The sequence below is a fragment of the Oreochromis aureus genome, linkage group 23, assembly GCF_013358895.1.
Source record: "Oreochromis aureus strain Israel breed Guangdong linkage group 23, ZZ_aureus, whole genome shotgun sequence".
NCBI classification, from domain to species: Eukaryota; Metazoa; Chordata; class Actinopteri; order Cichliformes; family Cichlidae; genus Oreochromis; species Oreochromis aureus.
In genome coordinates this window covers 30,996,168-31,012,635 of record NC_052963.1, presented here as the reverse complement: position 1 = coordinate 31,012,635, position 16,468 = coordinate 30,996,168, and the positions used below count along the sequence as shown (strand labels likewise).

Below are 16,468 nucleotides of genomic sequence, written 5' to 3'. Positions count from 1 at the left end.
ATAGGAGGAAAAGAAGACCTCAGAGGAGACCCGTGGAGGTATTTACACCGGACATACAGAGTGTTGGTGTGACAGAGGAGGATGTTAGGAATAGAGTGAAATAGAGGCAGATGTCCCCTGTAATGACTCCAAAAAACGGTTAAATATTAGTTGTTGTTTTTTTTTTTTTCAAACTACGTTTAGCTTATAGTTGAATTTTAGTTAACCAACATAAATTTGTTTAATAATCTGAAATAGTGTAAGTACACTCCCTCCCGGTAGGGGGCAGAGTGCTGAGAAACATGCACCAACAAGGAAGGAGGGCGGTAGAAACGGAAGTAAGATCAATATCAACAACCTGAGTTTACAACTCAAGTCGAACTTCGCAGCAGTAGCGGATAATATTTTCGAAGTTATTGTTATAACTTCTTACGCTTTAATATTGCCCGGTGCATTATGGGGGAAGCTTCAGCCCGTGCGCTGTGGCGGCGGTTTATCTCTGTGCTCAAACTCAATGGCTAGTTTGGAGATAAGTTAGCTCACTTTCTGTCAGCTGACTGGCTTGAACTCACTTTGGCCGTCTCGGGCAGCAAACTGTCGTCTGATATGCTCGGATATTGCTTTCGGGTTAGTTTGAACACTGACGTAGGCTTAGTCAGAGAGTGTGCTCGCTGCTGTTGACGCGTCCCGGTACAGTCGTCTTTGCAATGATCCTGCAGCTGCTGCCACCAGTCATCTAGCTGGCTCCTCTTCTCCTGTCCCCCCTCCCTTAATGGCTCACTGCGGCTCCTCCGAGCCCAGCGCAAAGGTTCAGGCCCCGCACCCGGACAGCATCCTGCCCCCACAGGGCGGCGTAGACCAGAGCATGAAGCCGGTGCTGTTTGAGATCTTCGGCGAGCTTTGGACTGTCCAGTCGCGTCTCGGCCAGGGAGTCTCGGCCTCGGTGTACCGGGTCAGCTCGGGCAGAGCCACTGCAGCTGTGAAGGAGTTTCAAGCCGACACTCAGGGAGGAGATTACGGGTATCACAAGGAGAGGTCCGTGCTGGAAGACATCCAGGGACATAAAAACATCGGTAAAAGCCTTATTTCACTTGTGTAAAACGTTTGCTCTCATGTGGACCATTAAAACAGTTGCATAACAAACTACTTTTCTTTTCCTGTATAGAAGCGCAACCTACCTAATCATTCGTTTACAAAGCAGACGAAGAACAACCTCACATATCTGAAAAACTGCCATTTCAACAGTACATGTGTATAAGAGACCAGAGTGGATCTACAACTGCGGAAAAGCTTAATATGTAGCGTTTTTGTAACCAATAAATGTCAAATTTATTAGAAAATCACTGCCTATTTTTGCAGTATTTGCTTAGAAAACCCAGTCATCTGATTTGTCCCCACCCTAGTTTGTTTATTTTCTTTATAATAACTCATGAACTCTTATCTAGTAACATGCCAATCTTCAACACCCTCATCCGGCCTTAAGTAGTTCTTAAAAGTTATTGTGAAAGCTTAACTTCAGTGGATTGTAATAATCCATTTATGTCATAAGGATCATGTCTGTACAGATCAGCAAGATGGTCTTATACTGGTATGTCTTTCTGCTGGCATTGCACTGTTATTGACTGTTTTTTGTTGAAAACCTCAATGAAGTTCTAAGTATTATCATTCTCACCATGTGTGTAACGATGCATTCTTTTCCCCTGTTTGTTTCTCAGTCACACTGTATGGAGTGTTTACCAACCACAGCTCTATGAGTGTCACCACACGCTGTCTTTTGCTGGAGCTCCTGGATGTCAGCGTGTCTGAGCTGCTGGTGAGACGCAACAGTAGCACCCAAGGTGTAAGGTAAGTGAGGTGATATCACTATTGTGTGGAGTAGTGATTTAAAAAAACAATAGCTCGTAGCCAGTATGGATGAAACTGTGGATAGATAGAATGCTGATTGGTTGAAAACTGAACTGGAATAGATTAGAGTTAACAAAGTGAAAGAAGTGGGGAAAAATAGTCAAAGGTTAAAATAGCAGCCTGAGAACCTCATGCAGTAGCTGCATGTTTGAATTTTATTTCATTACAAAGAAGTTCTTTGTATGGTATGACTTCTGTCTTCTCAGTCTTCTCAGGGGGGAGCAAACAGGAATAGTTGTTCCACATATTTATATTTTGACAGTAACCCCTGGTGACAGCTATCACATGTAGACAGGTGTCTGCATAGCTCTACGTAGTCTACGTAGGACTGAGGCACAACCAAGCCAATCCCATTACTCTGTCTATGGCAGAGTAATGGGATCCTTACCATGTTTCATTTGCATTTTTCCCCCATCCTGACACTGTCAGTAGTCTCTGCAAATGACAAAATTTTATGATTTTGATTTGTATATGTCTACTTTTCAACTTAAACTGTGAAAAGTTGGTGGCATTTCTCATGGCAGTAGTTTCTATATTTACACTACAGACTTTTGCAACATTATGCGTTAAGTCTTTTATTGCCTTCTAAATACATTGGACAGTAACATAGTTTTCTTTTTCTAAAACATGAAGAGAAGGCTTCATGTTTTGCCATACTGATGTACTGTTGCAAAACCTCATTCAAGCAGCACATAATGCCATCTGCTGGTCAAACAAATATGCTGCATGTATTGTGGCTGTACTACAACATAAAGTGACGTATTGTGGGATAGTTTGACAGCACTATTTATCAGTTGTTGGGAGTGAAGATTGTTCAGTGTTGCTTTTTTTTTCCAGATGTAATACAGGATTTTTAACAATGTAAACAGCATCTGGACCAGTGATCATGTTATATAATAAATAATGTTAGATTTTGTTATTGCTAAGAGGATGTGAGCTACCTGTGTAACATCCTAGTTCAACATTTGTGTTTAGAGCCCAGCAGGGCCACTCCATGTGGCTTGTCCAGCACTGTGCCAGAGACATCCTCGAGGCTCTCGCCTTCCTTCACAGAGAAGGCTACGTCCACGCAGACCTCAAACCACGCAACATCCTCTGGAGCGCTGATGACGAGTCCTTCAAGCTCATCGACTTTGGCCTCAGCTTCAAACAGGGAAACCAGGTGGGTTTTTGTTATTATTCTCAATATTTTAACCTCAACAATTTATTCCCTAACATTAAAAAAACATGATGCAATGACTGAAGTTAAAGATGTGTCTTTTTACAGAAGATTTTCTTTAACTTTAAATATTGTTCAAGAGATTTTAAAAAATCCAGAAAAAGGTGGATGTGGTGGAAGATACAGGTTCATTCAATAGTGAGTTTGGCACTGATTAGGTGGGTTTTGACCAGTTTGTGATGGCCGCTAGTCTGTGGTTTCCTGCTGTTGTTGCAGGATGTCTGCAGGTGCAGATGAGACTAAAGAGAGGCCTAGGTGTTAGCAGACATGGATACCTCAGGAGACTTTGCGTGACAGACTTAGGGCAGGCAAAAGAAAGCTGACAGCCAGTAGCAGGCTGCTGAAAGCAGATTATGAGAGAGCCTGAGCAATTTGGAGATAAAGCAACTGTTGTTATTCCAAGCTTCACCTTATGGAGGCATTGAGAGTTTTTCCTCTTATTGACAGAACTTCTTAACACAAGGCTCTCTGTTTGTCTTCTTGGTTGGAGCTGAACCAACTAGCAATTGAGTTTAAGCTTTTATGAATCAGTCTGTATCAAATGCGTTTAGAGCACACCATTTGAAAAGAAATAAATGCACTTAATAGAGATGACTAGAAAAAATGTTTTGTGCTCATTTTGTTTTTATGTTAACTAAAGATAAAATCATTATTAAAATATGAGTAAATCCTAATGATCTAGTGTGTATTTAGATCTGAATGTTAATAAAAGAGGAGCAGGGATAGCTCTGTTTGTGAAATTACGACATCCTTATCTTGCAGGATGTCAAGTACATCCAGACAGACGGGTACCGCGCACCGGAGGCTGAGCTTCAGAACAGCCTGGCTCAGGCAGGGGTGGAAATGGGAGACTCGGGCTGCACGGCCGCCGTCGACCTGTGGAGCCTGGGCATCATCCTGCTGGAGATGTTCTCAGGAATCAAACTCAAAGACACCGTCCGCTCACAAGAGTGGAAGGTATGGCAAAGCTCTCCAAGTTTTAAGCAAAGAAAAATCTAACACTGACCTTTGGTGCAATAGAAAGACATGAGCTTACACAGTATGGTTTTCTGCCCTGTAGGATAACAGCGCTGCCATTGTAGACCATGTCTTTGCCAACAACAGCCTGGCGTGCCCTGCCATCCCCGTCTATCACCTCAGAGACCTTATCAAAAGGTAAAGAATCATCCACTAAACAGTGAAGTCTTATCACAATGGCTCCGGTTGTTGACTCATGTTACTTTGTGTCTGCAGCATGCTTGTCACCGATCCAAAACAAAGATGCACAGCTGAAACTGCCCTGCTGAGCCCATTCTTCAGTATTCCCTTTGGTAAGTGTCAATATTTGAGACATTCACCAAGATAAACACAACTCTCTGGTGTGTTATACTTAGAGTGTGTGTGTGTGTGTGTGTGTGTGTGTGTGTGTGTGTGTGTGTGTGTGTGTGTGTGTGTGTGTGTGTAACAGCACCTCACATTGAAGACCTGGTTCTGCTGCCTTCTCCTGTTCTGCGTCTGCTCAACCTAATCGATGACAGCCACCTGCACAATGAGGATGAATACGAAGGTACAACAGCATGTTTTTTTCTTTTTCTTTCTATATTTTTGTGTTGCTTCTATCCTTCACTGATTTCTCAAAGCTTTATTATTCCATCATTGCCTCAGTTAAGTAAAAATGTCGGATTGTCATTCCCAGATATCCTGGAGGACATGAAAGAGGAGTGCCAGAAGTACGGATCCGTGGTTTCTCTGCTCATCCCCAAGGAGAATCCAGGGAAAGGACAGGTGAGTCTTTTTGTCCTTCTAAAGGTGCTTTTTAAACTTTCCTTCTAAACAAATACAGCTTTTTCACACCTTTCAAATGAATTTAAATCTGAGAGGGTTTTAATCTTCCATCATTTCACAGTTGCTGTATTTTATTAAGAGAAGCCTTGAAAGAAAACATTACAATTCACACTTCCTTTGCTGCTGCAGGTTTATGTTAAAACACGACCGATCTTTTGTTTATTTTCAGACTTTTCATCTCACTGTATATAAATGTATATCTATAAATCCAGTTCAGAAGATGGATTAATAATGCAGTCATTACAGCAGAAAATGATGACAAATTTATTTTAAATTTATTAACCTTTATTTTAGCATGAAGTCCCATTAAATCAGATGTTTTATAAAGGAAAATTGTTTGCAGCTCATTATCTAAATGAGTTGAAAGCATGTATTTAGCATAGTTGTAAAATACAAACAAATGCACCCACTAAATCTTCATTTCCCTTCTGTCCACAGGTGTTTGTGGAGTATGCCAACTCCAGCGACTGCAAAGAGGCTCAGAGGCTGCTGACAGGCCGCACCTTCGATGGAAAGTTTGTTGTGGCTACCTTCTACCCTCTGAGCGCCTATAAAAGAGGTTACCTCTATCAGACTGTCCAGTGAACTTTTAAATCCTCAATTTACACCTCAGCATAGTTTGCATGTTAAAAACACAACTGCAAAGGTCACCACAAGGGAGAAGTCACCTCCCCATAAACATACCTGCAGTAATGAGTAGCTGCCCTGCAGTTTAAGCTCTTTCAGATATGAGTGAGTGTAGTTCTGCATGCAGTTTTCTACAGCAAATCTGTGTTTCATGCAGAGTGCAAACTGAGCTGTGGTGAGCCTCCGCCTTCAGTCTGTGTGCTCTTTTTATCCATCCAGTGCTTTAATATATACTAGATCTGTCTCATTTAATATCTGTTAGCCAGAGGCTTGCGTTCTGGGGACCGCAGTGCCTGTTCGAGCTTCCGTATCACTTTCATTCACTCATAAAACCTCCCATCAGAGTTGCAAGATGAAAAATCACAGCTCTGCACTGCATTTAAAAACTTCTAAAGGACATCTCACTTGATAAATATATAAAGAGAGACTTTATTTCATCAGCTTTATACTGAATGCTGCTAAAAACATGTAGCAGATGTTAAGTAGTAATTTAAAGGGAGTTTTATGCATCAAACTCAAAACTAATGACAAAAACACCCTGAAAATCACACCCCTTCAAAGTGAAAATTTACTGTGGTGAAAGCATTCTATTAATATTGCCTATTTATATATCTTTTTAGGTTAAACGTTTTAGAGGAAATGACTTGGTACCAGGGGAATATCCAGGTGTCTTCTGCCTGTTTTCAAGGAGATATTGTTTGACTAATGCTTCCACTAGCTGGTAGTTTTCACGCACTAACTCACTGCCATTATCTGAGCAAGCCGAGGGGTCTCTGCACCCTATCCTGTAGCCTTATGCGTCGTAGCCTTTCATTTAAAGCCAATGTGCTCTATTATCTATTTTGATTATTTTCATTGTGTGTGAAACCCTTCAGAAAAACATGCAGTAAGCATAGTTGTTTTTTTTCACTGCAACACACAAGCAAGAAAATTAAGAGATAAAACTGAAGAACTAGTAGGTAAATAAGTCTGTGAACAAAAAATGGTTCCAGCAGAGGTGAAAATGTCTTCTAACTTCCTCTGACTTGAGCCAGTGATGTGTTCCGTTTACCTCGTAGTTTTGTAGTCCGGAGCCAAAGCATCAACCAGATATTGGATGCAGATGTGTGCAGTGGGACATTGGAGAATACCCTGAACAAGTGGTGTAAAGCCACTACCTGGAGGATATTTGTAGCCTCTTTCTTTATGACTTTTTTTTTAAGACAATCTTGAGTTGGTACAGTCCGTGTTGCTGTCATCACTGTTTTTAAATCTTGCACATTGTGGCTTTAAAGGCTGTGCAGTGCTGTTGCAAGGTGAAGGCTACTGTACTAACTAGATAAAGTTTAATATATGACAAGCTTCCAGTGTGCTGGTGCATGATCCAGGTGATTGATTGTACACTGCCAGCCCAGTGTTGTAGCATCATCATCCTGTGGTAGCACTTTTCATACTTCTGCCAGTTTCTTGAAATGCTGCTTTTTGCATGATGAGGAAAAAAAAGAAATCAAAACAAAACATGTAGCCTTGAGATAAAGATTTCCTGGAGCCAACAAAGTTAATATTTTGCATCTTTGAGCAGCAGGTTTTGGTGTTTTTGCAGTGGAATGTGTTTTTTGTTTTCTTGGTTTTATTCTTTTCCATTAGTGGGTTTATAGTAAACACCAAGACCGCTCTGAAAGTCTTTTGAAACATCAGACAATTTCTACACAAGTGCCCTATGACATTCACAGGCTAGCTAACTAACCAAAATGCTGCAATGACAGCTGATTGTGCTACAGCTGCATGTGCTTATAGCTGAAGCCTTTGCTGATGCCTTATGAAATAACCTCCGTCCAGCAGTTTTAGTGTCCACACAAATTAAAGTGCACTGTTACCAACAATAACCTGGAACAAATCATTTTTCTCTATTCCTTCATTAGTTGCTCACTGCTAATTTTTCTTCTTAAAGCCCGACTAAGTAGCTATTAATCAAAAGCTCTAAGCTACATTTGACAATGCAGGTGTTAGCTGCGGTAAACACTAATGCTAATAATGCAAGATTCTAGAAGTGAAATTCCCGTTATATTCTTCATGTTGATTTTGATCGTGAGCTGTAATTTTGTAACCATCCAAAGCAGACTGGCTACAGGCGACAACATTATGAAGCAGCGCTGTGTGCTCCTGTAGAAAGCAGATAGCAACCTTGTTTTAACAAAAAAAAGAAAGCATTTTATTCATAGTAGAGTAAAATGGAAAAGAACTACTTCACCCACAATCATGACCTAAATCCTCAAATTCTGACTTGAATCCTTCTTGAAATGGAAAAGCCGCAATCAGTGATTCCAGGCAGGAACAAAGCCCTTTACTATATTGAGAACTTGTACTTTACTACATACGCAAACACCAACTACAAAATATATTGACAACTATTATTTTACAACACTATGATGGGGAACGAACAAGATTAAATTCAAGAAGGCTGAAAGTTGTTTCCTCTGGAATCTGGGGTGTGCAGTGCATTGTGGGATGTGTAGTTCCTTCTCTGTTAAAAGTAACTTTCTGAACAACAACATGTAAAGTCCTTTGAGTGCTTAGAGTAGAAAAGCGCTATATGCGAACCAGTCCACATCAATGGAGAAAATGAATGGGATATTCACTTCTAGAACCGGAGCTCTTAGAAACATGGGTGGTTACTGTTGGGCTAGCAACAGCTAGCAACAAAACAGCTTTGATTATATTAAACTGAACAAAAGTTTTTTGTTTTGTTTTTTTGCTCAAAGTTACCCTTACAGTTGACCTGTTATGTTTTTCCTTGTTTTCTGCCGCTGAGGGCAGATTTCCATAATATATCTTGTGTTTTGTAAAGGTTTGCTAGTCAGAAGAAATTTGGCTCAAAGGGAGAGGAAACGATTTGTTTCAGACAGGGTGGACTGAAGAGTAAGGCTCAGAATGTGGTAAAAGGAGTTATTGTGAACAGTGCAACATGCAAAGTCACTGTATTGGAGTCCAGTAATAATGATATTGAGCTGGCGTAATAAGTCTTCTTTAAAGTCTGGTGTGTGAAAAGCAGCAGCTGAGTATGCTGCTGAAACATAAAAACGTGATAGAAACCAGATGGTGACGTCGATGAGGAGAATAAGTTTATGCATTAATACTCTTTTTTTTTTTTTTTTTTTTTTTTAAATATAATCCGATTTCATTTGGATTATACTTAAAATATAAACTGAAAGAGAAACAGCAGTGTTATCCTTGGAAAGGTCTAAAGATGTATTTTTCTACAAACTTTATGTGTTTTTGCCTGAAATGTGAATTCCAAAGTTGAGAGCATCTCTGTTGAGTTGAGAGCTGAGAGCATCGCTGAACCAAAATCTTGAGTTTTAAAACTTGAGTCTTTTCAAACACTTTATGGTAAAGCAGGTTGTAGATCTGTGGCATGTAAGCACATTATGTAACTGTAAAACAGGGCTAAATAAAAAAACACCCCACATCTATTCACCCAGTCAGATTGATTAATTGGCTTACAAAGTGTTACAAGGAGAGATTGAATATTGTGAAGTGAATTCCTTGTTTGTGTGGAAAATGGTAAGCTATTCTCCACCTAAAATGGGCTGTAAGGGTGGTTTCACTACTCATGAATACCGACTGGGGCCATCCACAGTTTCTTTTGGACTGCCAGCCACAGCACACAATAAACCAGAGAAGCACAGAGACGAAGTTCAAGATGTTCGACTGAAAAAGAACAAAATAAAACCGGCTGTTATATCGAGCGACTGCTTAACATGAATCCACACTGTCGTCGTTAAAGCACTGCAACATGGTTAGTTTCATATGTTTTTGTCGTATATAATCAGTTGAGTTGAGTTGTGGTTTTTACTGTTAGTAGTTTGTAGTGAAAAGGGCAAAGCAGGTCTGTCTGTGGCTGCACCTTAAAAATGATAATGTGACCAGCTGGCTTTTATAAACGGATAGAAATACTTGTTGATTTTATGAAGCGTTTGTTACCTGAATGTCTGAGTCCAGTGCTGCTCTTTATTTCACTGGAAGCATGAATAGTCTATAAAAAGAAAATGCTTCCACAGAGCTGTGAGAGAGAGAGAGACGTGGGGGGAGTCCTTTAGCAGTTTTTAATGTTTGAGTGGAATATTTATTCAGGTTGCAGTTTTTTTTTTATGTGTTTGCTGATGGTGGTGTGAGCTCTATGATATGCAGAAACAATGTTTTTTGAGTTTGTTTATGATTTTCTTTAGGTAAACTTGCAGTGTGGAGCTTTGTCTCCCAAGTCTGGTAGTGGAAGTCATTTCATCAACACTGTTAATGCATGCTGACCATGATTGTTTTTAGACACATCATCAGAAACTCTTCTTGGAAGTTTCCTAGGTTTTTTCCACTTTCCTCTACTCTGTCTGCATTACTGTGGTTGCTTAACTCTTCAGTTGTGGCAAACCAGTTATTGCTGGGTAGACATAAAACACGTTGCTACCAGTGCATCAAGTTTAAAACTCCCGTACTCTATGAGCAATCATAAGCTTAATAAGCATTGTGTTTAGTAAGACCTTGAATGTGTGCCACAGTCCAGCTTGAAATTTTGAGATTGGGTAAAGTTTATTTAGATTTTTGTTTTTTAATATATTAGTTTAAAATACATTTTTCTTTGCTCAAGGCAAAAAAGACGCTCAGCGCGGCCTCATGCTGCTGGCACTCGCAGCAACTCGAGCAACTGAAAACGTACGCTGGCCTGAAAGTAATCCACAGATGGTTGTCTGGCTACATTTTTGAAACCCTGCAGATAGGAACTGCATTTATGTACTTTTATCACTCATAATAGAGCAAAGTGTGAGCAAATCAGAATATCTACGGTAGTGTTACGCCTCCTGTTTATGCCCTCTGAGGCTTGTATCTCTATCTTGTCTCTGAGGCAGCTCCTCACTTAAGACTTAAATCCATTATTTTGTCTTGATAGACTTCTTAGGCACTCAGTTAAGGTTGTTGATTATAAATTTATTTTCTTCATTTACACGACTGCTTGTTGCAGCACTAATGCACACTACTTTATGTGCGAATGCATTAGTGTTTGAAGTATCTGGTTCTCTGTGTGTGTGTGTTTGTGGCATTAGGCCTTGGAATGTCCTTAAAAACACATCCTTATTTAGTCCTAGAGCCAAAAATCGACCACACCAGAAAAAGTGCTATAAAAATATTATATATTAATATTTTTTTCCACTTTAAATTAGTCAGTCTTTTAAAACTACTTCTCCCTGAAATATTCATATAAAGTTTTAATTATATTTCGGGGGGTTTAACCCTTTAAATCCCAGTTTCGTTACAGGAGCGCACTGGTTTTTTAGCCGAAAAAAACAAAAAACTTAAATATTTTCCATAAAATACATTTGAAGTAATATTTGATTGTTATTATAATTAGGCCTTTGGATGGTCCAAAGATTACTACTGACATTCATTTTGATCCGCCGTTAGTTTTTTTGCAGGAGCATGGTTTTTCACTCTTGCCCCTCTAAATGCATATTATCTTATTGCCTTCTAAAATAAAATAAAAAGCATTATGTAAATAAAAATACAAGATCAGTTTGAACCAAATAAACATTTATTTTTCAACGATGAACAAGAACATATATATTGTTGGGAATGGGGAAATATATGAGAGAGAAAGAGAGAGAGCTAGTGACAGTGTGAGAAAGAGAGAGAGCGCGTGAGGGGGGGCTTGTGTGGCTGGGGGGTAAATGTCTTGCTCAGGTAGAGCAGTGGCTGCAGATAAATTTGCTGTGGGCTCGACAGGTGAACCTTCCACATTTGCTGCAGGTGTTTCCAACTCGCCTCCTTTTCTCAAAACAAAGCTCACAGTGCCTTCTGCCCGTGCTGTGTCACTCCAGAGGGGCCTGCAGCAGCACCATCCTGCGCAGCTCTGACTAATCCAGCAGCGGTTGATGAGCGGGGAAGGCGCTCTCTTTTCGATAAATGAGGCTTGATCATGGTTTCTCCCACCTCTTCTATGTAGAGCCTCCTCGTGTGGCTTCTGCTGATGCCAGGCCTGATCTACTGAGGTCCACAGCACGAAGGCGTTGTACAGGGAGATGTCTATCATGTTATGAAAGAGAGCCATTGGCCATCTATTGGTCCGTCTCCTGGAGGAGTAGGTGCTGACAACCTAACAAAAAAAAGAAAAAAAAAACAAAACATAAAACCTCTGTATATTTTACACAAGAATATATGAGCAAAAATGAATAAAGGTGTGCGTAACTGATGCGTAATGACACCCACCTTATCAAGGTTGTCGACACCTCCTTTGCATCGATTGTAGTCATCAATGATCACCGGCTTCTTTTTCTCTCCATCGCTGACCTCCGGCGTGCGATTTTGGTGCTCAATAAAAGCACATTCCTGCCCCGTCGGGGAATGTAGGATACTAGGGTGTGCCTCAATGTAAAGGCGAAGGTGGACGTGTAGATCGGTCTTCCTTTTGTCTGGCGCAAAACGGGTGGAATTTCTGGTTTGTTCTGCCGAATTGTGCCGACTAGAGCTATTTTGCTCTTGAGTTCCTCTGCCAGTTCAAATGAGGTAAAAAAGTTATCGCATGTGACGACGTGTCCCTGGAGCCCCTCGGTCATCTGCAGGACCACCCTCATCCCCTGATTTACTTCGGCTGGTTCGCCCGCTGCTCTCCTGGTGTAAACCTGCAGCCGCCAGGCGTACGATGTTTTGACGTCACAGGCTGCCCAAACCTTTATGCCGTATTTAGCAGGCTTTTTCGGAATGTACTGTCGGAAACTGCACCTTCCTTTGAACGGTACCAGCTGCTCATCCACCGTAAGGTCTCGGTCTGGGCTAAACAACATCATCAGGCGGTGTGTCCACATGTCCCATACCTGCCGAAAGGGAGAGTACGGCGTGCAGGTCGGGAGAGCTTGTCGTCAAATCTGAGGGCGCTGGAGATGTGAGAAAATATTTTTGGGGACATTGCGGCCCGGAAAATGCTCCTTCCGGTTTTCTCACTCCAAAGGCTGGAGGTGGGCTCGTGTTTTGACCGGTATACACCGGCCAAAATGAGCAGCCCCACATAAGCCAGCATTTCGTCTTTGTCCAAATCTCGCCAGGCTGAGATTGTGCGTCTGCCATGGAGGTTTGTCATTGCAACGATATGGTTCATGATCTCATCAGTCAGGAACAACCTGAAGCTGGAGAGTGGGTCAGAAATTCGGGCGACGGCGTAGTGGGTAGGTCCCGGAATATGCCCTGTGGCTGTTGCGACGTAGCGCAGCGTCTCGGTGTTTGTCGGGGACCATATCTTGCCGTTTTTGGAGGTCCACATCGCTGCTTCCTCGTGCATCTCCCCCTCGTTCTCATCTCCAGAAGACAAATCAGAAGAAGGCTCCTGCTGATCGGTGTGGAAAGACGAATCCTCCGTGTCATCCCCGGAGTCAGAGTCATTCTCGGCGGGTGAAGAGGAGAGATCCTCGCTGTCAGTGCGCATTAGAATATCCACGACTTCCTCGGTGTTGTAATACCGTGCCATCGTGAAAATGCCTACTCCCGCGCTACGGCTTATTCTTATAACCTCTGCTGCAGTGTACCTACATAAACAAGCTGAGCTTGAAGACAAAATAAAGTCTAATTTGGTTTTTGTTCTTGATTTGATGTTAGATTTGTTTGTATTGCAGGGTGGACTTCAAAGAGGAAAGGCTTCTGATTTTAGACATAAACATACTTTTATCTAAAGTTAGAAACAGACACCATTTTTTTTTCTTTTTTAAGGCAAAAAGACCTTTAATTTTTTTTAAATATAAAGGTCATTGATAGTGACACACAACACCACTCTTTTTTCACCCTCTAAAGCAGAACGACATGCTCAAAATCTGACTTTTTTTGGCTGGAGCTCGTTCAATGCTGAAATATGAAACAAGGGCGCCACCTATTGGACAAATAAAAAATTACAATTTTAAGGCCCGGACTTCAAAATGTCACCCACACTCGGAAGCTGAAATTCGATTTAGTCATAATGATCGTGCAGTGAAAAATGGCGTTTATAATGGTTTTCAATGGGGCGTTTTTTGGCTCTAGGACAAAAGGTGGATGGCGGTTTGTAACTTAGCCACTTTAAGCTAATTTAATGAACTCAGACCGCAATTCTAAAAATTAAAAAAAAAAAAAAAAAAAAAAATGTTTGGCAAATTTGGCTATATTCTATTCAACACAGTGAAAATGGCTTGAAATTAAAAAACACAGTGGATGAAAAATGGCTCCAGGACATTCCAAGGGTTAAAGCTGCTCAGAGTATTTTATGATGTTGTTCGGCAGACAAATGAAGAATATGAGGGTTCAGAGGTGGGCGATGATTTCCTTTGTCTTTCTTCCAGTTAGCTCTCCCACTTTTGACCTGCATTTGAGTGTGTATGCAGAGGATTTTGATTCTTTCCCCCCCTTTTTTTCCAATTTCATCCTGCCTGCTGTTGGAGTCTTCCATCCTTCTTCCCAAATCCACTGCTGTGATTCAAACGTGGTTCCTAAGCACTTACTTTTCCAACTTTTTTTAAGTTGTAGAAAATGAGATTTGTTCTCTGCATATTCCATCTGCTTCACTGAAATTCTGGGTTTGTCTTTACTGAGGTTGAAGTACATGATTCTAGGAGTTACAGCTTGTGTCCTTGTAGCTGCTAGTGAATCAAGGTGCAGCTTTAAGTCAGTCCATTTTCTATATTTCTGCCATCAAAGATATATTTTTTCAGAGTGTGCTTTATCTTCACTGCACATTTATTGTGCATCTAGATAGTGTCTTATATGTGTGTACACCTGTGTGGAGGATGAAATAGCAGTGAAAAAGTTAAAAGCCTTCTAGCTGTGTGCATGGCGTGATGTGTAATATGTGGTGGGACTATACTGCTCCATCAGCATGTGTGTATGTGTGTGGTGATATGGCTCTATATGCCAGTTTGCTTGCAAAGGCAATCGAAAAGTCCTTTGAAATGACAAACAGGGAGTCAGTTTAGAGCTGAAGAGTGAGTGAATATGAAAAAGTGCCACCAGCTGTTTAATCTTTAACACAACTGTTGTATGTTGTCCTGTTATTGAAAGCACATTATCAAAGGAATATCTTGAAATTCTTTACAGCACAGCAGATAAAAGCTGAAGATTAGATCAAATATAAAGAACATCAGCTGCTTCATTTACACGAAACATCAACTGACAGTGAAATGAGCGAGCTAAACGTGAGCAAGAACGCTACAACAGTAGAAATGTCCTGTTGGTTCAGTTTTTTTTGCTGAATTTGAATTTAACATGCTGCATATTGACAAAGTGTTTAGAAAAGTGTTCTTCGTGTGAATAATTGTAATTTTTCTTTTTAAATCTTTTAAAGCTGCAGTAATTGATCTGATTTTTCAAGCTAATAAATCCAAACAATAATTCTACATGGGTTCAGGAAAAAAAAAAAGCTCTGTGGAGCTGAGACGACAGTCACTCCTTATGACATCTTTCACGTTACCCTTTGTCATTTGACAACAAAGACACTGATTAGTGCAGCTTTAAAAGTGTGTTTTCTGCACAAACAGGTCCCAGAGTACTGACCTGAGTTTTTTTTCCTTTTTCTTTATAATATCTGACCAACTACTGTTGTAAAATCAGGTTTGGGTATAAATGCCGAGCAGGCAGCACAATCTCTGAGGGCTCAGAAATACCAAATCCAGACCGGAGTACCAGCTGAGTGAAACCAAATGATTTGAGAAGCGAGAGAACTTGCACAGTAATTGTTGTCATTTCGAGTCCGAACAACTCCAAAAAAAAAAAAAAGGTCTTTTAGTGTAATCATTTAAAAAGTCGAAAGACAATCCACAAGACAAGTGTTGCCTTTTTTTTTGGTTGAGGCCTTCCTGTTGATTTTATGTTTGAGAAGCAGTTTACTGAATGTTAAAGTTAGATGATCTTCCAGAGAGCAGTGGGTCCATTTGAAGCTCAGAACTGACTGATTGCTCATAAATCACAGGGATGTGAGGATTTCTGTCCTCAGTGAGGAGTCCTTCTTACTGAATATCCCACTGGTCACTGAAAACAGATGATTGTTTTTGATTGTTACAGATTGTCTGCTTAGAGAAAGCACAATGTAAGAAGGTCACTGTATGCAAGATGCATGCAACATGTGTGAAGCTGTGTGTGTTAATCCATTCTATAGAGCCTTCCAGATCACAGTAACCCATGACACTCACTGTGTTTGAGTGTATCACAATAAAAACAATGCTTGACTTGAAACTGCAGTCTGTCTGGTGTTTTGGGACTCTGGATTTTCTCTCTTTTTCTCTCAGAAGTCTTAAAAAGACCCCTATATGTAAAACAAATGTTCATTTAACAGTCCAAAATGAAAGATGGTTGTTACGTCCAGTATAAAATAATATTTAATAAATTACATTACTGGGATAAAAAGTCAATTTGTTTCTTTTCTGCAGTTCATTCTGTCCAGTAATATTGAGTGGAATGCCTCTTAGTGGTCACTGTTGGAACTGCAGTCAGCAGGTATAGTGACAAACCATCTCAGCATGGTTCAAACTCGGGAATTCAATTTACCAGATTGATGAGGTTTGGTTAGAGATCCTCTAAGGTCTTGTACATTAATAATGAGGTAATTGCATTAAGAACTGAAGATGCCTCTTGGATAAGAGGTGAAAATCTTCACACAAAAAAACTTGAAGTCCAGTCGCCTTTTTCTCAAGCTCTTAAGACTAAAGCTAATTGTGTGGTTAAACTTAAAATCCAGGTTATTCGCCTTTGAAAATCTAAACACTAATGCTTTGATTCCCAAACCTTTTCCTGGGTTACTTTCCCCAAAAATATTTCTCCAACTCAATGGAAGGATCCAGAAAAAAAAAACGCATATCATCAGCAAATCTTTTGTGTAATTTATTTTGGTTTACGTAATTCCCTCATTCTAATTTCACTGATGCACCTCAGCCATCA

The 16,468-nt window shown here is 40.5% G+C and overlaps 1 protein-coding gene and 1 pseudogene across 1 annotated transcript; one reads left to right on the top strand and one right to left on the bottom strand.

Moving 5' to 3' along the window:
• The first annotated feature begins 188 nt into the window (after positions 1-188).
• Positions 189-7,416, top strand: uhmk1 (U2AF homology motif (UHM) kinase 1). Its single transcript, XM_031726676.2, has 9 exons — positions 189-1,052; positions 1,695-1,824; positions 2,860-3,046; positions 3,866-4,060; positions 4,164-4,258; positions 4,337-4,413; positions 4,551-4,649; positions 4,779-4,867; positions 5,366-7,416. Exons 1-9 carry the CDS (start codon positions 752-754, stop codon positions 5,510-5,512), a joined length of 1,320 nt encoding a protein of 439 aa, XP_031582536.1. The 5' UTR covers positions 189-751; the 3' UTR covers positions 5,513-7,416.
• A 1,391-nt stretch (positions 7,417-8,807) lies between these two features.
• LOC116309950 lies at positions 8,808-15,879 on the bottom strand (annotated as a pseudogene).
• Positions 15,880-16,468: the final 589 nt, after the last annotated feature.